The following is a 21927-nucleotide window of genomic DNA, read 5'->3' on the forward strand; positions in this document are numbered from 1 at the left end:
AACCACAGTGTATGGGAGCTCATGACCAGAAAGGCCTGGTAAGGCCTGTAACCTGGAGACCACATCGGGTGGGAGCTCGTACTCAGGAAGGTCAGTGAGACCCAGCCTGGTGACCACAACCTGTGGGAGCTTACTCCACCCAGTGGAAGCTACTTCTTCCAGAAGTTAGCCAGAGTAGGGCGTCCCTGTCACTTAAGGTGACCACAAAGTGGGAAAGTTCACTTAAAGTGGGACCCAAGGGAAGACCGGGGTCTGAGCCACATAAGAAGGGACTGAAGCATACCGCGCGTGACCCTTACCATAAGAAATGGATTTTAGAAAGTACACAAGACATCTTGTCATGTGATTTACCACAATAATAGGTGAAGTATGGGTTCGTGTACTTCACTCTGAATTCAGGAAGGCCGAACTTGAGGCCTGTAACCTGGCAGCCACAACATGTGGGAACCCATAATTAGGAGGGCCTGACAAGGCCTAACACCCGATAGTCCCAATGCGTGGGGAGCTCACATTCAGGAAGGGCTGGTAAAGCCTGCAACCTGACATGTGACAACTCACAACCAGGAAGGCAAATGAATCCTGAAGCCTGGTGACCACAGAGTGGGAGCAAAATACTCAGGAAAGGTGGTGAGGCTGTAGTCTGCCTACCACAGCATGTGGGAGCCCACATTCAGGAAGGCTGGGTGAGGCCTGTAAACTGACTACAACAGTATGTGGGAACTCATAACCAGGAAGGCCCCTTTGAGGCCTGTAACCTAGCGACCACAATGTGTGGGAGCTCATAACCAGGAAGGCCTGGTGAGGCCTGTAACCTGACTACCACAGTATGTGGGAACTCATAACCAGGAAGGCCCCTTTGAGGCCCGTAACCTAGCAACCACAATGTGTGGGAGCTCATAACCAGGAAGGCCTGGTGAGGCCTGTAACCTGGCGACCACTGTATGTGGGAACTCATAACCAGGAAGGCCCCTTTAAGGCCTGTAACCTAGCGACCACAATGTGTGGGAGCTCATAACCAGAAAGGCCTGGTGAGGCCTGTAACCTGGCGACCACTGTATGTGGGAGCTCATAACCAGGAAGGCCTGGTGAAGCCTGTAACCCAGCGACCACAGCATGTGGGAGCACATAACCAGGAAGGCCTGGTGAGGCCTGGAGTCCCGCAGCAGATCGGTCTGGTAGGCCTGAGGATGACAAGGGTGTGCAGAACCACACCTGCCTGACCTGCTGCCGTGTATGCTCTGTCATTCAAGCGTGAAGATGTCTGGAGCAGCTTGGATGACAGGGTCAGAGCTCTTACTGAAGAGAACCAACCAGAGGCGAGATAGTTAGCCAACGTCTCGTCCACTGGTGGCATCGACACATATCCGTGCTCCACGGCTCCCTGCACAGCAGCGAAACTAGCCCGCTGATGCAGAAAGAGACGTGAAGAGAACGGGTTCTTCCATACCCTCTCGATCCCAGCGTGGAGATCGGAAAGGAATGGAAGACTCATTCGGGCTGGTGGCTTACGGGTGGGGAGGAACCAGCCATCCAAAATACCATGAACGGGTTCCTCCCAGACGCGCCTCCACTGCAACTGCAATCTGTCTGTGGCGCGCCCCATAATGTCAGCCAGCTCAGCGTACACTGGGCAGGAGGGCTGAGATGGTCCGGTCTCAACCAAACTGACATCCTTTTCTATATATATTTATATATATATTACAGCCAACTCCTGCCCTGCCCAAAGAGAACATTTACAGATTCACGAGAGAGAGAAAGCGAGATATTCAACATTAATCTGTAACTCACCCTCGTCAGCTGGTAGATCATCCACGAGTTTAACGCCCCTCTACCGATAATCTGCCAGCTCCATCTGAAAGCTCCACGAGCTCAACTGCCACTGAGCCTCAGCCCGAGCAGGAACCGGAACCGCGGGGTTCAGATACCGTGCCCACTTCCCTCGAGAAGTGGGACAGACGAGAGCAGAGAGTTCTGAAAGGAAAACTCTCACAATTTGCGCAAAAAACTCCCTCGAGAGTTTCCAGCGCGTGCACTTCTCTCAGGCACAGATCGTGTGAATCCTCCGGTGTCAAATATCTAGACACAAGTCGGCACACTCGCGAGAAGTGTTTCTCCGCGTCTCTGCATGCTTAATCGTTGATACTATCAAACAGACAAACAGTCCCTGAAGATGAAAAGATGTTGTCACGGTTTCAAGGCGAGGTTCTTAACCTGCGTGAAGTTGGCCCCCCACCCAACGCAAAACGTTGTTGATATTGAACTTGACATATTGCATGTTTAGATATTCATTAAACAAAATATTCTGGGGGCCATGAAAGCTTTGTGAAAAAGATAAAAAAAAAAATGCTGGTGAGGAAAGAGTTAATAATTATTATTTGCAGTGGAAAGTTTAGAAAGAACTAGAGGCAGAATTGTGCTAAATGTGTATGCTCTATTTTATTTGTTTCCAGTGAAATCAAACTTCAGAGGCCATCAGGCCTCCTGAGACGTGTTAGATACTATAAAAACACTATGCACTGGTGACTTTACAGTCAAACTAAATCAGAACACAGATAGAGTTCATTACCTGCAATTTTAAATGAAGATGCAAGGGTAGTCATTTCAAGGGAGTATTTAAAGGTATTTCTAATAACTTTTATAATGTGGAAAAAAAACTAAACAAAAAAAAACATTTTCTTAGACTGTGTTGAATTATTACTGTGCATTCATTTAATTGAATTATTATTAAGTACATTTAATTGTATAACATTACTTACAGTTAATTTCACATTACACAGTATAAGACGCTGTGGCTAAACATTCTAAGCTGAATGTTTGTTTGTGTATTTATTTATGGTCTAAAAACATACAAATTTTGTTTGCTCTCTTCCTCAGGTCAATTAAAGTTTTCTTTGTGTAAGGAAAATGGAAAATGGAACATATTTAGACTTAATGTTGTTTGAAACTCTTGGGAGCACAAAATATGCTTTCTTCACTTTGGGGTTTATTTTTTACTGTGCTGTCATATTTTTAAATGTTCTTATTATTCTTGTAATATTTCTGGACAAGACATTGCACCAGCCCATGTACATTTTGATGTCATGTTTGTCCATTAATTCTCTATATGGTACAGCTGGCTTTTTCCCAAGGTTATTGACAGACCTGCTCTATGATACACACAAAATCTCCTTTGAAGCATGTCTCATACAAAGTTTTGTCATTTACTCATATGCAGCTTCTGAGCTTACAATATTGACGCTAATGGCATTTGATAGGTTTGTTGCAATCAGTAAACCTTTGCATTACAACAACATAATTACCAAACGGTTTCTAACTTTTCTAATAGTTATAGCATGGCTTTATCCAATTACCTTTGTTGGAATTGCTGCTCTTTTAACTGCAAGGTTGACAATCTGTGGTAACAAATTGCTAAAGGTGTACTGCCACAACTATGAAATTGTAAAACTCTCATGTACGAACTATAGTATTATTAATATTTATGGCCTAATTGTAACAATCACAACAATTTTTTTCCCTTTTTGTTTTATTTTGTATACATATGTCAGAATTATTATAATTTGTCAAAGAAACACACGAGAGTTCAGGAGCAAAGCATATAAAACATGTATTCCACACATGGTGATCCTTTTAAATTACTCTATTGCTATTTTTTGTGAGCTGACTTTGAGTCGATTTATGAATGGAGAACTTCCTATAGCGCTGACTGTTGTCCTTTCACTTGATTTTATTGTAATACCACCCTTTGTAAACCCTATTGTTTATGGTCTAAACTTTCCTGATATCCGCAAACAAATCCGACGTGTAAAAGCCTCAAAATAGACTGCCTTTTTTTTTTGTTCTAAAACAAGTTAGACATTTTTTTAGATAATTGTTCAATCAAGCGGTCACTCGCCTTTCAGTTTTTATTGCTAAATGTGATAATTTCCACTTCTCTGAATTCTATCCAGATTTCCTTTAGATTACCTCCTCAATTATTAAATGTTTGTGAAAAATTGTATAAGGGTGTCAGAAACACAATCAGAGCATAACTTTCTTAACTGAAAGAATAAAGGTGTCAATATATATTCTATTCTCAGATTAATAAATTTATATGTAGAATATGAGATACCGTAAATACTTTTTAAAATGCTATTAGTGTTTTATAATTGTATTATCTATTTACAAAACATATTTGTCTATTTTTTAAACTGGTATATAATTTCAATATTTTGTCCTGCATGTAATGTATTATACTATCAGACTCAATCTGGCTTATTTATTATTTTTATAAATCAGTTTTGAGAGGTACAAACAATAGTTGTCTACATACTTTATATCAAATAAATAAAACTTGTGTTAAAAAAAAAAAACATTATCCATTGTCAATAGAAAAAAAGTGTTTCCATACTATAGAATAATAACACTATTTGTTCTAACCAGCTTACAAAGACTAAGCCAGAGTAAGCCTAACTCCGGAAAGCAGGCTTAGATTTAGCTGGTTATTGATTATTTTTATTATATCTGTCACCTCTGGCTTGCTTGGGGACACCAAATATTTAACAATATTATTAATCTTCCTGCATTGACACCATTGTATATCAACTGAACTGAGTTGGACGATGACATCACTGTTCCCTTTCAAGGGAACTTCGAGCTGCGTTGTCAAATGCGATGGGAACGCTCTGCGTGATTGCATCGTGAAGCGTCTGTACAATCAGTCCAATGAGAGAGTAGGACGTCAGGTGCTGTCATTGACCAGGAAACTATAAAGCACCCTTGAGATCAGACCGCGACAGCTTCTGTTGCCTTCAGCAAGCGATCTCTGTACTCTGTCTCTGTCTATTTATTGTTGTCTGTCAAGCACACTATATTACACACATATACAATGGCGAATCAGGAGTTTAACCCTCTGAGACCTAAGGGTATTTTTAGAATAAATTTTCCGTCTGGTGTCATTTACTAAAAAAGCTTGTAAAATATCAACCCTTTGGTGCACAGACAATTGACACACCTCTTTTTTTTCAGGACAAATTGAACTTTCAGCATATTTGTGCTACATTGATGTCACCTGAATGTAAAATAAGTTATGGGACCATAAACACACAAACAAATAAAAGCTAAGCAATTTTCCTCTGGAAAATAGTTTGTTCATGTCTTTGGAGTCCTGGAGCACAGGAATAAACATTATAACTTGTACAGAACAAAAACTATTGACATTTTTCCAAAAGAAGTCCAGGCGTTTGGGGCCTCATGAAATTCACTGGTGCCAAGCCTCAAAACAGTTCCTATCAGCAATCACACAGAGGGCCACATCACAGGTTTTGCATTTCTATTTTATTTATTATTTTATTTATTATGTTCTTTTTATTCTTTTATAATACATTTATACTACTATAATACTTTTTACAGTAAATAAATAAATGGCACTTCAGCTGGGTCTATCCTGGTAATCTAGTTCCTCATCTGTCAAAAAGCTCTGTTCTCCTGAAAATCCATCATCCTGCAATGCACCAAAATAGACCAGCGCTTTATTTACGTCCATTTCGCTGTGTTTCTCTGTGAATCGCGCGTCTCTGTGAGTCTCTCTATCTCTCTACACTAGCGCTTGGTTCATGCGTAATGACGCACACCAATGTTTACGACGGATCAGCCTGTAATTGGTCAAAAACCATCACGTGAAAACATCACGTGATATCCAGAATGTCCGCTAGCATCGAGCTAGCGGCAAAAATGACGGAATATTTATGAATTATGGACTTCAAGAGTATCAAAGTTTGACATAAAGCGTTTGGATTTATTGCTGAAAACCTCTGAAAGGAAGCACAAGTTCCAGGCTGGATAGAAAACCTTCTGTAAAGGCTAGAAAGACCCGAAAGACACCCCCGTGATGGCTAGCTTGTTAGCTTTCTGCTGGAAAAAACGGTAAGAAAATCGATAAATCTGTCATCGAGTTATGTAAACATTTATCGGAGGTGACGTGTGGCATCGTCAACGATGTCGTCGGGCTCAGGGGGTTAAGCGTTGTGTTATTCCTTGCCCTCGTTTCATCACGGGTGGGGACACACATCAGTTTTGTGTGGCTTGTCTGGGAGTGGAGCATGCCCAGTCAGTTCTCGAGGGAGCTGACTGCGAGCATTGTGTGAAGCTTTCTATGAGAACGCTCCGCTCCCGCCGGTTGGGTTCACGTTCCTCGAGGTGCGGGTCCCGCTGTCGCCGAGGCACAGCGTCGACTTGCATCTTGGGGTTCGCAAAAGGATCTGGTAGCGGGGTTTGAGTCGGGTCCCACCCTCTCTCAGCCTTTACCTGCTGGATCCAGTGCCTCTGCCCAGGGAGGAGCCCGCTCTGCGGATTCTCCTTCCCGGGCTGAGGCACCAATGCTGACGCTGTCCAGTTCCGAGGAATTGGATGTTGTCAGCGTTGACGCGGGGGATCATGATGTAACGCCAGCTCATCCCCCCGGTGATGAGGAGCTTTTGGCTTTAGCTTTTGTCACGAGCTGTAGCTAGATTAAATGTTGACTGGCCAGCTGATGAAAGTGAAAGTGTTTCAAAGAAAAAAAGTATACTTGATGAGAGATTTTTATCATCCAAAACACTGCCTCCACGTCGGGGTTTACCATTCTGTCCCGATCTCCACATTGAGGTGGCGAGATCGTGGAATAAACCTGTCTCATTCAGAGTGTTTAACCCGCAGACATCTAATTATACTAACATAATAGGTGCTGCTGATCAAGGTTATGCGGCGATGCCTCATGCTGAAGAGACGCTTGCGAGCTATCTCTCCCCAGAGTCATCGTCATCATTAAAAGCCCCGATGTTACCCACCAGACCATTAAAATCCACATCCTCTCTGGTGGGTAAAGCATACTCGGCAGCAGGTCAGGCTGCGTCATGCTTGCACATAATGACAATAATGCAGGCATACCAGGCTGATCTGCTTAGGGAAATTGATGAACGTGAGGAGGTGAGCGCTGACGCAATTCGGGAATTGCGTCGCGCGATAGATCTAGCGCTCCGTGCCACTAAGGAGATGGCCAAATCAGTGGGCCGGTCTATGGCAGCCCTGGTGGCCACGGAGCGCCACCTATGGTTGAACTTATCTGAAATAAAAGAAAAAGATAGATCTGTTCTGTTAGATGCACCGATGTCACCATCAAGTCTGTTCGGCGACGCTATTAATTGTGTCGTCGATCGATTTCAAGAAACAAAAAAGCAGTCAGCTGCGTTTCAGAAAATCCTTCCTCGCCGTTTTGATGTTCCCGATGCTGCTGGTCGTAGAACTTTTATTAAATTTGAGCAGCCTCAGCCGAGTACTAGCTCCTCACACAGAGCACACCAAAGGCAAAGCGTGGCCGCCCAGGCTCCTCCACAATCTTCGGAGCCTCAGTGGAGGTCACAATCCAGGTCAGCTAGGGGTAGACAAGATCTGAGGACTGTCATCTCTAAAAAGGCCTGGAATAAGAAGAAGTCCTGACTCGCAGGGTGTCAGACTTCTGAGAGTGGTCCCCTCCGGGGAGGGATGGTTTCGAGGAATCATTCCTCCTCGGCGCCCTCTGGGGGGCGATGCTCCGAGGAGTATCGCAGCGCTGCCACATCGGTTGTTCCGTGTCGGTTCGCCGTTTCAGGGCACCGAGTTGTCAGCGTCCCCGTACGTTCCTCCGAGAAGGGTCGTAGAAGGGTCAGTTCAGTTGTTCCCTGTCGGTTCGCCGTTTCAGGGCACCGAAGTGTCCGTTCAACAAAATCCCGAGGCCAGTCTCGAGAGACTGGTCCCCTTAGTGGAATTCATGGCAGCGTGGAAACTACTGCCAGATATTTCTCAATGGGTCCTGCATGTGATAGAAAAAGGGGTACAGAATTCAGTTCGGTTCTCGTCCACCCAGATTTTTAGAGGTCCTTCCCACAGTGGTGGTCCCCGACCAGGCTCGGGTTATGGAACAGGAAGTAATGACGCTTTTGCAAAAAGCGGCTATAGAAAGGGTTCCTCCTACCAGCAGAGAGTCAGGGTTTTACAGCCGATACTTCATCATTCTCAAGAAAGATGGTGGGTTACGTCCTATTCTAGATCTGCGTCAGCTAAACAGCAGAGTTCAAAAGCTCAAGTTCAGGATGCTTACACTCAAACAGATCGTGTCACAGATTCAGTCCGAGGACTGGTTTGTCACAATAGAGTTGAAGGACGCTTATTTTCACATATCCATCCATCCTCATCACAGGAGGTTCCTGAGGTTTGCTTTCAGGGGCGAAGCTTACCAGTATCGGGTACTTCCGTTCGGCCTAGGTCTATCACCCCGCACTTTTAGGAAATGCATGGATGCAGCGCTGGCTCCTCTCAGATCCCAGGGCATTCGTGTATTAAATTATATCGACGATTGGTTGATCCTAGCTCAGTCAGAGCAGTTGGCGGTTCAACATCGAGATGTTGTTCTGTCGCACATGGAAAGGTTGGGGTTACGGCTAAACACCAAGAAAAGTGTGCTCCTTCCAGCACAGAGGACCACTTATCTGGGGGTAGTGTGGGATTCGACAATGATGCAAGCAAGATTGTTTCTAGCACGTATAACTGCGATCCTTACAGCCGTAAAGAATGTGAAACTAGGCCGGTCACTCACTGTGAAACAGTTTCAGAAACTGTTGGGGCTCATGGCAGCGGCATCCAACGTGATTACTTTTGGCCTTCTGTACATGAGACCCCTGCAGTGGTGGCTCAGGACCAAGGGGTTTTCTCAGAGGGGAAATCCGTTTCGTATGATCAAGGTCATGCGGCAATGCTTACGTGCCTTGGTCATGTGGAAGAAACCTTGTTTCCTCGCCCAGGGCCCAGTTTTGGGGGTTCCTTGTCGATGCGTCACGTTATCAACGGATGCTTCCCTGACAGGCTGTGGGGCAGTCATGAGTGGCCGCTCGGCGACAGGTCTGTGGCAGGACCATCAGCAGTCTTGGCATATAAACCAACTAGAAATGATGGCAGTGTTTCGGGCTCTCAAATACTTCCTGCCAGACCTGAGGGGAAATCATGTGCTTGTCTGTACATCAACCATCAGGAGGGTCTGAGGTCCAGAGCTTTATACAAGTTGGCTCTGCAGATCCTCCTATGGACCCAGGGGAAATTGTTGTCACCGAGGGCAATATATATTCCAGGGTATCTGAATGTGGGGGCCAATATTCTGTCGAGGCAGGGGCTGAGGCCCGGGGAGTGGAGACTCCACCCCGAGGTGGAGGAACTCCTAGGGGAGAACTTTGGTCAGGCTCAGGTCGATCTATTTGCAACTCAGGAGACAACTCACTGTTCGTTATGGTTCTCTCTCATGCAGCCAGCACCTCTCGGACTGGATGCGATGGTGTGGCCGAGGCTACACCTGTATGCATTTCCCCCGATATCAATGCTCCCAGGAGTTCTGGAAAGAGTTAGCCAGGAAGGGGCTCATCTTCTTTTGTTAGTAGCCCCGCACTGGCCGACCAGAATATGGTTTGCGGACCTAATGTCCCTGTTGCACGGCTCTCCGATGGAGATTCCGGTCAGGAAGGACCTGCTTTCACAGGCGGGGGGCACAATATTTCACCCTCGCCCCGAGTTGTGGAAACTATGGGCTTGGCCTCTGAGGGGGCCCAGTTCATAAATGCTGGAGTCTCGAATGAGGTCGTGGAGACCATTCTTAAATCCAGAGCTCCCTCCATGAGAAAACTTTATTATTTCAAATGGAAATTGTTCTCTACATGGTGCGGAGAACGTGCTTTTAATCCTGTTGACTGCCCGGTTGGTATAGTTCTCGATTTCCTGCAAGACCGTTTCTCTCCTGGACTAACTCCCTCCACCTTGAAGGTGTATGTTGCGGCTATATCTGCCTTTAGATCCCCTGCGTGGGCTTCTTCTCTGGGGAGAGATCCTCTAATAACTCGTTTTCTCCGTGGAACATTGAGGCTGAGGCCTGCCTGGCACTCGAGAGCACCAGCTTGGGACCTGGCCATTGTACTCGAGGGTCTGGCTTTGGCTCCCTTCGAACCTATCGAAGAGGTTTCAGAAAAATTCCTCACTTTAAAAGCTTTATTTCTTGTCGCTATTTCTTCTATTAACAGAATTGGAGATCTTCAAGCTCTTTCGGTTGCTCCTTCATGTTTGGAATTCGCACCTGGTATGCTTAAAGCATTTCTATACCCTAGGCCGGGTTATATTCCTAAGGTCCCTACTAATGTGATGGGTCCTATTGTGCTGCAGCCCTCTGTCCTCCACCCTTCAATACCACAGATCAGGAAAGTCTCAATCTGTTATGTCCAGTTCGGGCATTGGATGCCTACGTTCACAGAGCTGCCCTGTGGCGTAAGTCAGAGCAATTGTCTGCTTAGGTTTGACTAAGAAAGTTTGCCCGGCATCGAGACAAGTAATGAGCAAGTGGATAGTTGAGGCTATCTCTATTGCTTACAATGCAGTCAGACATCCCTCACCCATGGAGGTCCGCGCCAATTCTACAAGGAGTATGGCTGCCTCTAAGGCTTTAATTTCGGGTGTTTCCCTTCATGACGTTTGTAATGCGGCAGGGTGGTCCTCACCGCATACATTTGTCAGGTTTTATGACCTAGACCTCTCCACTCCCGGGGCTAGTTTGCTCGCTCCTTAGTGTGCGCATTCGACTTCACACAGAACGGGCATTACTCAGCATGGCATAGTTGGTATGGGGTTTCCATCGCGTTTGACAACGCAGCTCGAAGTTCCCTTGAAAGGGAACGTCTCAGGTTATGTATGTAACCCTGGTTCCCAATCACGCAGAGCGTTTCCATTGCGTTTGACAAAGCAGCTCTCGTTCCCTCTCAGGGAACCAGGGTTACATACATAACCTGAGACTTTTTCATGAGTTATATATGTATATACAGTATATATATATATATATATATATACTTTTTTTTCCAAGGCCACCTTGCGTTCTCGAGCCACCAGGCACTGTTGTTGTGCAAATGATCAGGCTGAGTTTTCTGTTTTCTGAATGGTGTCGTGTTGGCGGACCTTAAGTTAATAACGTCTCGGTTACGTATGTAGGGAACGGAGACGTTTCGTCGGATGACAACAAATGGTGTTTCGCTTAGAAAGCCTATCGACTACGAGTATTACAAAATGAGCTAATGGCAAAGAAATGCCAAAATTGGTTCATGGTGTGGGGCCCATCGACATAGACTTTGAGAGTGGAGGGAGACAGCCTTTGCTCCAACCCATCTTGAAGGAAGGAAAGCACCACACTGATCGAACATCTCCGGGGGTCTTCTCGGTGAGAAGAGCATCAATTGATGAAGAGGTTTCACTTCAACACGTAGAAGTGCCTCGTGGATGACACTCTAGCGGAAGTGATGGTAGCCACCACCGCTGGTGGTAGGGTACTTAAACCTGCCTATGGTAGGGTACCATAGGGTGTCCCGTCCCTGAAATAGGAGGTCCTTCATCAGAGGATTTGGCCAGGGAGGTGCAGTCGCAAGGAGTACAAGTTTGGAGAACCAGGTCCGGTTGGGCCAGTGTGGCCCGATCTTGCACAGGCTCATTACTAGGGTTTTCATTTTGTCACAAGGTAACAAAGTTGAAGCGGAACTAAGTCCCACTGAAGCTGTGTTCCCCCCGGGAAGGTGCCATTGTAACACCGGGCCGGGTTCGGTTGTGTATCTGTCACCATAACAACGGTGGCTAATGACAGATCAACATCAGGTGCGGGGGATTTACACTGGGATCTGTGATGGGGCTGTGTAGGCAAATGGAGAACATAAAAGGAAAGTGAAGAGACAGTTGGTGTGGTGTTTCCCCGGGAGAAGTCGTTTCTTTGGTGGTGTCGCCGATTTGTGGAGGCATCTGGAGAATGTTGCTCGGCTGTATTGAGGGTGCAACAGCGATTGTGTGAACACGAGTGGAAGACGTCAAAGGATGGAAAGTGAGCGAGTTATAGAGATTGAGTAAAGACTGGAAAACGCCATCATCAATGGAAGAGAGATAAGTAGTATGATATCGAATCTTATTGAATGTATGCACCTGCACTGAGTTGGATATGAAGTTGTGAAGTTGAATTGATCACAAGTGTAATTGCCACTTGACAATGGTTGGACTGAGTTATCACTGAACTCCTGTTACTCTTCTTCTGAGTGTGAGCGAGCATCGAGGACGCTTTGTCCACTGTGCCAGTAAGGAGGCATCCAAATTTCCTCGCTATTTGATGAGAACTGATTCAGTACGACAGTGGAAGGATCGATCACTGGGTGAGTGCTGGCCTTATTGCACTAAGAGAGAGAGTGGATATGCAGTGCCTGAATTGATGCGTCACACAGTATTGGCTTGAAGTGAGGTTGCAGTGTGTGGGGATCATATATATATTGACCGCCGTTTACTCCCCATTTTGTTTTTTTCATCCTCTGTCACTGAAGAAGGACCTCAGGTGTTGAATGTGAATATTTCATCTTTGCATTTTGGAAGAATGTGTGCACTTGTATAACTTACTCTGTCTATTTAATAGAGAATTCCACTGCCAATGTCCTCTTATGTGATGCCTGCCTGAAGGAGAGACACACATTGCTTTGCAGAAACACACTCCAGCCATAAGCTCTTGTCTCTGCACTAAGGAAAAGCATGCATGTACTTGTATAACTTACTCTGTCTATGTAATAGAGAATTCCTCTGCCAATGTACCCTTATGTGATGCCTGCCTGAAGGAGAGCAGAAAAGCCAGTCACCGAGATAGTTCAGGATGCGAACCCTGTGTTTCCATGGAGGAACAAGCGCGGCCTGGACAACCTCTGTGGAGGCGCAAGTAGACAGGGCTAGCCTGAATGGGATAACAGCGTACTGATATGCATGCCCCCTGACAGCAAACCGAGGTACGGTCTGAGTTGAGAGAACGAACATAAGACTAGGCGTCCTTCAGGTCAATCACTGCAAAGCAATCCTGTGGCCAAACATGTGGAGGCGCAAGTAGACAGGGCTAGCCTGAATGGGATAACAGCGTACTGATATGCATGCCCCCTGACAGCAAACCGAGGTACGGTCTGAGTTGAGAGAATGGACATAAGACTAAGCGTCCTTCAGGTCAATCGCTGCAAAGCAATCCTGTAGCCACACACATTCGAAAATGCGTTTGGCCAAGAGCCCCACTGAACCCTTGCGAGGGTAGAGAAGGTGGAAGAGCTGGTACCCCCTGGGTGAACGTGACACATCCATGAGCGTTGTCTGAGTCCTATCGAAGCCCAAACACGTCAAACACCACTCTCACCCATCAGCTGAATCTATCAGAATACCGCACTCAGAAATACATGGGCAGATCGTCTTTAAAAAGATGTGCCGCGTACACGCTCTTTTTGTGAGAGAAAAGCTTGCAGCAGTGCTGAAGCGCCCAGGGAGAAACACACACGCTGTTCAGTTCAGCAGGCAGGAATATGAAACTTGCTGGAACTCACATCACACCAACACCGACTGGAAGCTGCTCGTCTAGAAGATTCTCGAAGATGGTCAGAGAATAGGCTACAAGAGTGAAGAAAACTCTTGGCTCCGTAGCGAAAACATATCTGCATATTGCCGGTGTCCTCCACAAGTTAAGCCGGAGATACACTATGCAAATTTCGCAGAACCATGTCATTTCTTTGCCATTGGCTCATTTTGTAATACTCAAAGTCGATAGGCTTTCTAAGCAAAACCCCATTCGTCGTCATCTGGCTAAACTTGGAGTGACAACGAAAGGGAAAATATTGTGGCAACGGAAGCAAATCGATCAAAACTAACTTGAAAATAACTTTATTCTAAAGCTGCTGTAAAGCCAAAACAATCTCTTCTAAGTTACTTTAATTTCCCATTATCACGGTAAAGCTGAGAAACAATCTATATTGTTACAAGGGCTATATAAATGAAGGTGACTTGAAGGTGACTTGGTTTGGGCGAATGCGTACGCAGCGACCGGCTGCAGTGGAAAGCATGTCCGATTGGTTTGTCAGAGTTTTTGGGGTTTTTTTGTGATTTTTTGTGAGTTTGTTTCAGTTTGTTAGTTTTTTGTACTGACCAAATATCTACTACGGCTTGTCAAAGCGTGTAAAAACGACATGGATCCGACTTTGTTCCTTTTTTTGCCGTCCGTATGGCACCTGGGTTCACTCTGGCCGATTCAATACTCCAAAGATTATCTGCTAATATTTGAAAAATCTGTGATCAGCGGACCACCAGTGGACTTGATCATACCTGATCTGGAGGAATTGGCCAGTCTCGGGAAAGCGAACGCTTCGGAACTCTGGAAAGGAGGCCAAGGAGGCGAGGAAGAAGCGGGGTGTGAGATCGTATGAGACGGTAACATCCGTCTTGGATTCCCCTGCCCTCAATTATCCTGTCCAACGCCTGTTCTCTCTGTAATAAAACTGACGAACTCCAGGTTCTTGTTCACCATCAACATGCATTCAAAGGTGCCTGTATCCTGGCTTTTTCAGAGACCTTGGGAAAAGGGACGCTGACGGTGACTTAGTTATAGACGGGGTTGGGATCCCGTTTCGCACCGACAGAACGTCCACGACTACCGGGAAATCATGCGGAGGTTGAGTACAGCCTGTATGTGCGTACATAAATGAATAATAATGAAATAATGACGCTGAGAAATACAGCAGGAATCAAAACAGGCTTCTCTTTTTGATGAATATTCTGTTGTTAACTTTTAAACACTGTAAAATAAGAACAAGTGCTGGTCAAGATAATATTAGTAGTCGATTACTCTCCAATTGTGCTGAACAATTAGGCCCGATTTTATATATTTTTAATTTATCCTTTTCTTAGCAGACGGTGCCTAATCTGTAGAAACAGTCTATTGTAGTCCCTGTTGGCAAATCTAAACATCCCAAATCATCAAATGATTTTAGGCCTATAGCGTTGACCTCATTAGTTATGAAGTCACTGGAAAAACTGATCGAACTGTTGAAAATCACTGAACACCTGATGGACCCCCTGAAGTTCACGTACTGGACTAAGAGATGGGTTCAGGATGCCACCATAACTTTGTTGAATTACATCTGCAAGCACCTTGATAGTCCAAACAATCATGTCAGATTGATGTTTGTGGATTTTTCATCTGCCTTCAACACTATTCAGCCTAATCTACTAGAGATAACTATGGTCTGGAGGGTAGTATTGTTGGTTCGATTTTGGACTTTCTTACAGGCAGAACACAAAGAGTCAGAGTAAATGGCCAATTTTCGTATCTATCTGTAACATCTACTGGCTCACCACAAGGGAGCGTTCTTTCTCATTTGCTGTGCATATTGTACACAAATGACTGTCGTAGCATTTTAAAAAACCGCCATATATTGAAGTTTGCGGATGACACAGTTATAGTGAGCCTGATGAATAGTACTGAAACTTCGCATGGTCCTGTGATTGATTATTTTTTTTAAATGGTGTCAGGAATCTTTTTTATCGTTAAATTTTACAAAGGACAAGGACATGTGCATTGATTTTAGACGTGTTCAGCCTTCCCCTGACATCACAGTGATTGATGGCAAGACAGTCGAATCGGTAGAGTCTTATAAATACTTTGGCACTTTTCTTGATAACAAGTTGACATTTAAGAAAAATACTGACTCAATTTATAAGAAAAGCCAGCAGCGTCTTTTTTGTCTTAAAAAAAAAAAGAAGATCTAAATTCCAGGTTGACTCTACTTTGATGACTTTGTTTTATCGTTCTTTATTGAGTCTATTACGTTCTCCTTTGTTTGTTGGTTTCAATCCTTGAGGGTAAAAAATAAAGGTATTGACTTGAACTTGACATATTGCATGTGTTCAGATAATTATTAAACAAAATATTCTGGGGGCCATGAAAGCTTTGTGTAAATGATAAAAAATGCTGGTGATAAAATAGTTAATAATTATTATTTGCAGTGGAAAGTTTAGAAAGAACTAGAGGCAGAATTGTGCTTAATTTATATGCTCTATTTTATTTGTTTCCAGTGAAATCAAACTTCAGAGGCCACAACAGGCCTCCTGAGACGTGTTAGATACTATAAAAACACTATGCACTGGTGACTTTACAGTCAAACTAAATCAGAACACAGATAGAGTTCATTACCTGCAATTTTAAATGAAGATGCAAGGGTGGTCATTTCAGAGTATTTAAAGATATTTCTAATCTAACTTTTATTGTGTGAAAAAACAAAAAAATGGAAAATGGAACATATTTAGACTTAATGTTGTTTGAAAATCTTGGGAGCATAAAATATGTTTTCTTCACTTTGGCGTTTATTTTTTACTGTGCTGTCATTTTCTTAAATGTTCTTATTATTCTTGTAATATTTTTGGACAAGACATTGCACCAGCCCATGTACATTTTGATGTCATGTTTGTCCATCATTTCTCTATATGGTACAGCTGGCTTTTTCCCAAGGTTATTGACAGATCTGCTCTATGATACACACAAAATCTCTGTTGAAGCATGTCTCATACAAAGTTTTGTCATTTACTCATATGCAGCTTCTGAGCTTACAATGTTGACGCTAATGGCATTTGATAGGTTTGTTGCAATCAGTAAACCTTTGCATTACAACAATATAATTACCAAACGGTTTCTAACTTTTCTAATAGTTATAGCATGGCTTTATCCAATTACTTTTGTTGGTATTGGTAGTCTGATAACTGCAAGGTTGACAATCTGTGGTAACAAATTGCTAAAGGTGTACTGCCACAACTATGAAATTGTCAAACTCTCATGTACAAATTATACTATTATGAATGTTTACGGCCTAATTTTAACAATCACAACAATTTTTTTCCCTTTGGGTTTTATTTTCTATACATATGTCAGAATTATTATAATTTGTCAAAGAAACACACGAGAGTTCAGGAACAAAGCATATAAAACATGTATTCCACACATGGTGATCCTTTTAAATTACTCTATTGCTATTTTTTGTGAGATCTCTTTGAGTCGATATATGAATGGAGAACTTCCAATAGCGCTGACTGTTGTCCTTTCACTTGATTTTATTGTAATACCACCCTTTGTAAACCCTATTGTTTATGGTCTAAACTTTCCTGATATCCGCAAACAAATCCGACGTGTAATTAAAGCCTCAAAATAGACTGCCTTGTTTTTTTTGTTGTACTAAAACAAGTTAGAATTTTTTTTTTTAGATAATTGTTCAATAAAGCTGTCACTTCCCTTTTAGTTTTTATTGCTAAATGTGATCATTTCACCTCTCTGAATTCTATACAGATTTCCTTTAAATTACCTCCTCAATTATTAAATGTTTGTAAAAAAGGGTGTCAGAAACACAGTCAGGGCATAACTTCCTTAACTGAAAGAATGAAGGTGTCAATCTATATTGTATTCTCAGATTAATAACTTTATATATAGAATATAAGATACTGTAAATGCTTTTTAAAATGCTATTAGTGTTTTATAATTGTATTATCTGTTTAAAAAACATATTTGTATATTTTTTAAACTGGTATATAATTTCAATATTTTGTCCTGCATGTAATGTATTATACTATCAGACTCAACCTGGCTTTGTTATTATAAGAATTCAGAAATCAGTTTTGAGAGGTACAAACAATAGCTGTCTACATACTTTATATCAAATAAATACAACTTGTGTTAAAAAACAGTTATATCCATTTTTAATAGAAAAAAAAGGTGTTTCCATACTATAGAATAATAACATTATTCTGTTCTAACCAGCTTACAAAGACTAAGCCAGAAAAACTCTGGAAAGCAGGCTTAGATTTTGCTGGTTATTGATTATCTTTATTATATCTGTCATCACTTCTGGCTTGCTTGGGGACACCAAATATTTAACAATATTATTAATCTCCCTGCATTGACACCATTGTGTATTAACTGTACTGAGCTGGACGATGACATCACTGTTTTCTCCAGAGCTGCTGTATAGATAAATTAACTTAGGCTGGACAGTGACATTTTTTTTTCTAGAGCTGCTGTATAGCCAACAACTTTTTGTGTATTATTTTCCTTTTCTCACAGACAGATGTCATAGAAGTCCACTAGAGGCCAGCTTTAAGAACCAGCTTGTGTGCAGTTTATTAACATAAACATAGACAAAACATGAAATTAACAAAAGACTTGACAGAGCCAAACATGATATGACGACTTGAAGGATGAACTAAACTTAAACAAACTCACAAACAATGGGTTACATGAACAATGCTAGACACACGACAATGGTAACATGAGGGCTATTTATACACAATAGGGATGTGTATCTCCATAGCTGAGGCCGATGCGATACACATTCTCGATGCATAGCTAGCGATACGATACATTAAAGATACATATAAGCAGCTACCAATACGATGTAATGTGATTCACTACTCTTACGATGTGGTGCGATCCGGATTCGATTCAATGCGATTTAATGTAATATACGATGCAATGGAGAAAAATATAATGCTATGCAATTCAATATGGTATAGATAGTTAACTTTTATTTATTTTATTCAGACATACAGCAAATCATGAAAAAGCTTAAGTGACATCTGACTTTTAATGCATGGTTCTTTCATATTTTTTCACAAAACCAAAAAATTACATAAAAGCAGGTGCTGTTTTAACTTAAACAATAAACAATAAAAAGAAACCATTTCACAAACAGGTCTTTCATAATTCAGATGTAAAAATATCCATGAAAACTATTATTGGCAGTGACAGGCTGTTGTAAACCAGATCTTAATGAACTTGGACTCTCAGGACACGCCATAGTTTTGTGATACGTCATATTGACCACTAGGAAACCACTAGGAAAGTGGCCACTAGGAAAGACTAGTTGGCAACCACGGAAGAGTGGTGACAGCGGGGAGAGACTGCTGGCATCTGGGGAAGACCAGAAACGGGGTGCCAAGGCTTGGCAAGCCAAAGCACGTCCTTCGTGAGGAGGAACCCAACTTAAGACGCTATGGAAAAGTTTATTGTAAGATACCCCCAAGGTCGTGCGAGAGCAGGGGAGGATGAACGACCTACAGGACAGACAACTGAGATGACCACGGATGACGATCAAAGGACAACGGTTCAGAACAATGGAACAACTAGGGTCTGTAGGTGTGGAAAAGTCTGCAAAGGCGATAGGGGTCTAAAGATTCACCAGGGTAGGATGGGATGCTTACGACACAGTTGTGTGCAACGCACAGGGCAACCTGATGAGACGGAGGAGAGGCAGGGTCAGGTGTCCGACCATAGCACCCAGAATCTCCAGGCACGCAACAAAGGAGTCAGCTTTCCCTCAAATACCAACAATGAATCAAACGACAAGCAACATCAAGAGAGGCAAGCCAGCCAGGAAACAGGTCAGCAAGTTCGGGTCATTAAGGGAGAGGAAGAGAGGAAAAAATGAGTACGGTGGCCAACAGCAGCAGCCAGGAAAGACTGGGAGTCTTTTGACAGGGAGATAGATCAAGTCCTAGAGTCTGTCCTCGCCGGTGACATTTGCAGGAAGATAAAGGCAATGTCCACTATTATCTGGAATATGGGAGTAGAGCGTTTTGGGACAGAGCACAGACAGACCAAAGGTCCGCAGCATGCTGGAGAGAACAGGCGCTCAAGGGAAATTGCAAAACTCAGAGCCGACTTGAGAAGACTGAGGAAGATTTTTAGGCAGGCTCTCGAGGACGAAAAACCGGCTATTAAAGAGATGCGAGATAATGTTAGGGAGCGCATAAAGATCTTGCGCCGAGCAGAGTGCCAGCGAAGGGATAGAAGGAGGCGGGAAAAGGAGAGGGTCAAGTTCACAAAAAACCCCTTCAAGTACATGTCAGGGCTCCTTGGAGCAAAAAGATCAGGAGTGCTAAAGGCCCCAAAGGAGGAGGTAGAAGAGCACCTCCGTAAAGTGCACAGTGACCCAAGGCGAGAGGAAGAACTCGACATGGAAGGAAAGCTGTACAGCCCAGAGGAGCCGACCATCTCCTTTGATGATAGAGAGCCCAGATGGCAGGAAGTCAATGACTTCCTCCAAAAGGCAAGGGGAAGATCTGCACCGGGGCCGAATGGAATTTCATACAAAGTTTATAAGAACTGTGAGAGGCTGAGGAGACGTCTGTGGAAGCTACTGAAGGTAGTATGAACCATCTGCCAGACAGTTTTCTTATTGCTGAGGGCTGCTTCATCCCCAAGCAGGAGGACTCTTCTAGCTTGAAAGACTTCCGCACAATCTCGCTGTTGAATGTGGAGGGGAAGTTGTTCTTCGGAATCTTGGCGAAGAGGCTGACCCAGTTCTTGATTAATAACAAGTACATTGACACCTCTGTACAGAAAGGCGGAGTACCTGGAGTCCCTGGTTGCATCGAGCACAACAGTGTCATCTCTAAGATCATCGAGGACGCAAAAAGGAACCAGGGAGATCTAGCAGTCCTGTGGCTTGACCTAACGAATGCTTATGGCACAGTACCACACAAGTTGGTCGATCACACACTCAGAGCCTATCACGTCCCCCAGAAGGTTCGGATGCTCCTCCAGAACTACTTTGGGCACTTCAAGATGCGCTTCACCTCCGGTGACTTCACTACCAACTGGCAGAGATTGGAGGTCGGAATTGTGACCGGATGTACCATCTCTGTGATTCTGTTCGCAGCAGCGATGAATCTCCTCGACAAATCAGTGGAAAAGCCAAGACGGGGAGCTGTGCTGTCAAGTGGAGTCCAACAGGTCCCAGTTAGGGCCTTTATGGACGACCTGACAATAACTGCAAGGTCAGTCCCGGAGGGCAGATGGATCTTGGAAGATTTGGTAGAGCTCGCCACAGCAGCTAGGATGGAGTTCAAACCCTCAAAATCGAGAAGCTTGGTATTGAAGCGGGGCCGTGTGCAGGATCGTTTCCGGTTTAAGATCGGTGAAGATACCATTCCAACAGTTTCAGAGAAGCCAGTAAAGAGCTTAGGGAGGTGGTACAGAGCTGACCTGACTGACAAAGCAAGCGTGAAGGAGATGCTCAACCAAGCAGAAGAATGGCTGAAGACCCTGGAGAGGAGCGGCCTGCCCGGCAAGTACAAGGTATGGGGCTACCAACACGGCATCCTTCCAAGGCTCCTGTGGCCACTGCTTGTCTATGAGGTCCCCTTGGTTTGGAAAGGAAAATTAATAACTTCCTCAGGAGGTGGCTGTCTGTCCCCAAAAGTTTTTGCTCTATAGGGCTATACAGCTCAGGGAGCAAGTTGCAATTGCCAATTACATCAGTCGTGGAGGAATTTAAGACAGCCAAAGTTCGGTTGGCGATGATGTTGCGCGACAGCAACGATCAGGCTGTGCGACAGGCCAACATCGTAGTGAAAACGGGGCGGAAGTGGAAAGCCAGCGGAGCTCTGAGGGAAGCGGAAGAGCGCTTAAAGCATGCAGATATCATGGGCCCGGTGACCCAGGGGAGACTGGGCCTGGGAGTCATCACCCGAGCAAGCTGGAATGAGGCAAAGGCAAAGGACCGGAAAGAGATGGTGCAGAAGGAGATTCGGGCTGTGGAGGAAGAGAGTAGACAAGCCAGGGCAGTAGCCATGAAACAACAAGGCAGCTGGACTAGGTGGGGAAGTGTTCGAGGAAGAGCCATCAGTTGGAAGGACATCTGGAACATGGAGGGGCATCGAATAAAGTTCCTCCTTAGCTCTGTGTATGATGTCCTGCCAACACCAACAAACCTTCAAAGATGGAGACTGACAGAGGATCCCTCCTGTGCGCTGTGCAAGAGACCGGCAAACCTGGAGCACATTCTGTCGTCCTGTCGGGCAGGCCTGACTGAAGGGAGGTTCAGGTGGCGCCATGATCAGGTGCTCTCACAGCTGGCAGAGGGACTGGAAAAGGAGAGGAAGCGGAAAAGAACCAAGGGATAGAGGTCCCCGCTTCATTTGCTTCCTCAGGCCTGGGGAGAAGGCAGGCAAGGAGGACCGATGTTTAGGGATCCTTGGTACAGCAGAGGACTGGGAAATGAGAGTTGATCTGGGGAGGCAACTCAAGTTCCCAGAGGAAAT

The 21927-nt window shown here is 44.3% G+C and overlaps 2 protein-coding genes across 2 annotated transcripts; both read left to right on the forward strand.

The window, feature by feature from the left end:
• Positions 1–2904: 2904 nt before the first annotated feature.
• LOC120470539 (olfactory receptor 6N2-like) lies at positions 2905–3819 on the forward strand. Its single transcript, XM_039660098.2, has one exon. The coding sequence runs from the start codon at positions 2905–2907 to the stop codon at positions 3817–3819; it is 915 nt and encodes a 304-aa protein (XP_039516032.2).
• A 12305-nt stretch (positions 3820–16124) lies between these two features.
• Positions 16125–17269, forward strand: LOC120470605 (olfactory receptor 6N1-like). Its single transcript, XM_039660185.2, has one exon. The coding sequence runs from the start codon at positions 16125–16127 to the stop codon at positions 17040–17042; it is 918 nt and encodes a 305-aa protein (XP_039516119.1). The 3' UTR covers positions 17043–17269.
• The last annotated feature ends 4658 nt before the right edge of the window (positions 17270–21927 follow it).

This window comes from Pimephales promelas, chromosome 16 (assembly GCF_988280905.1).
Source record: "Pimephales promelas chromosome 16, fPimPro1.hap1.1, whole genome shotgun sequence".
Classification (NCBI taxonomy): Eukaryota; Metazoa; Chordata; class Actinopteri; order Cypriniformes; family Leuciscidae; genus Pimephales; species Pimephales promelas.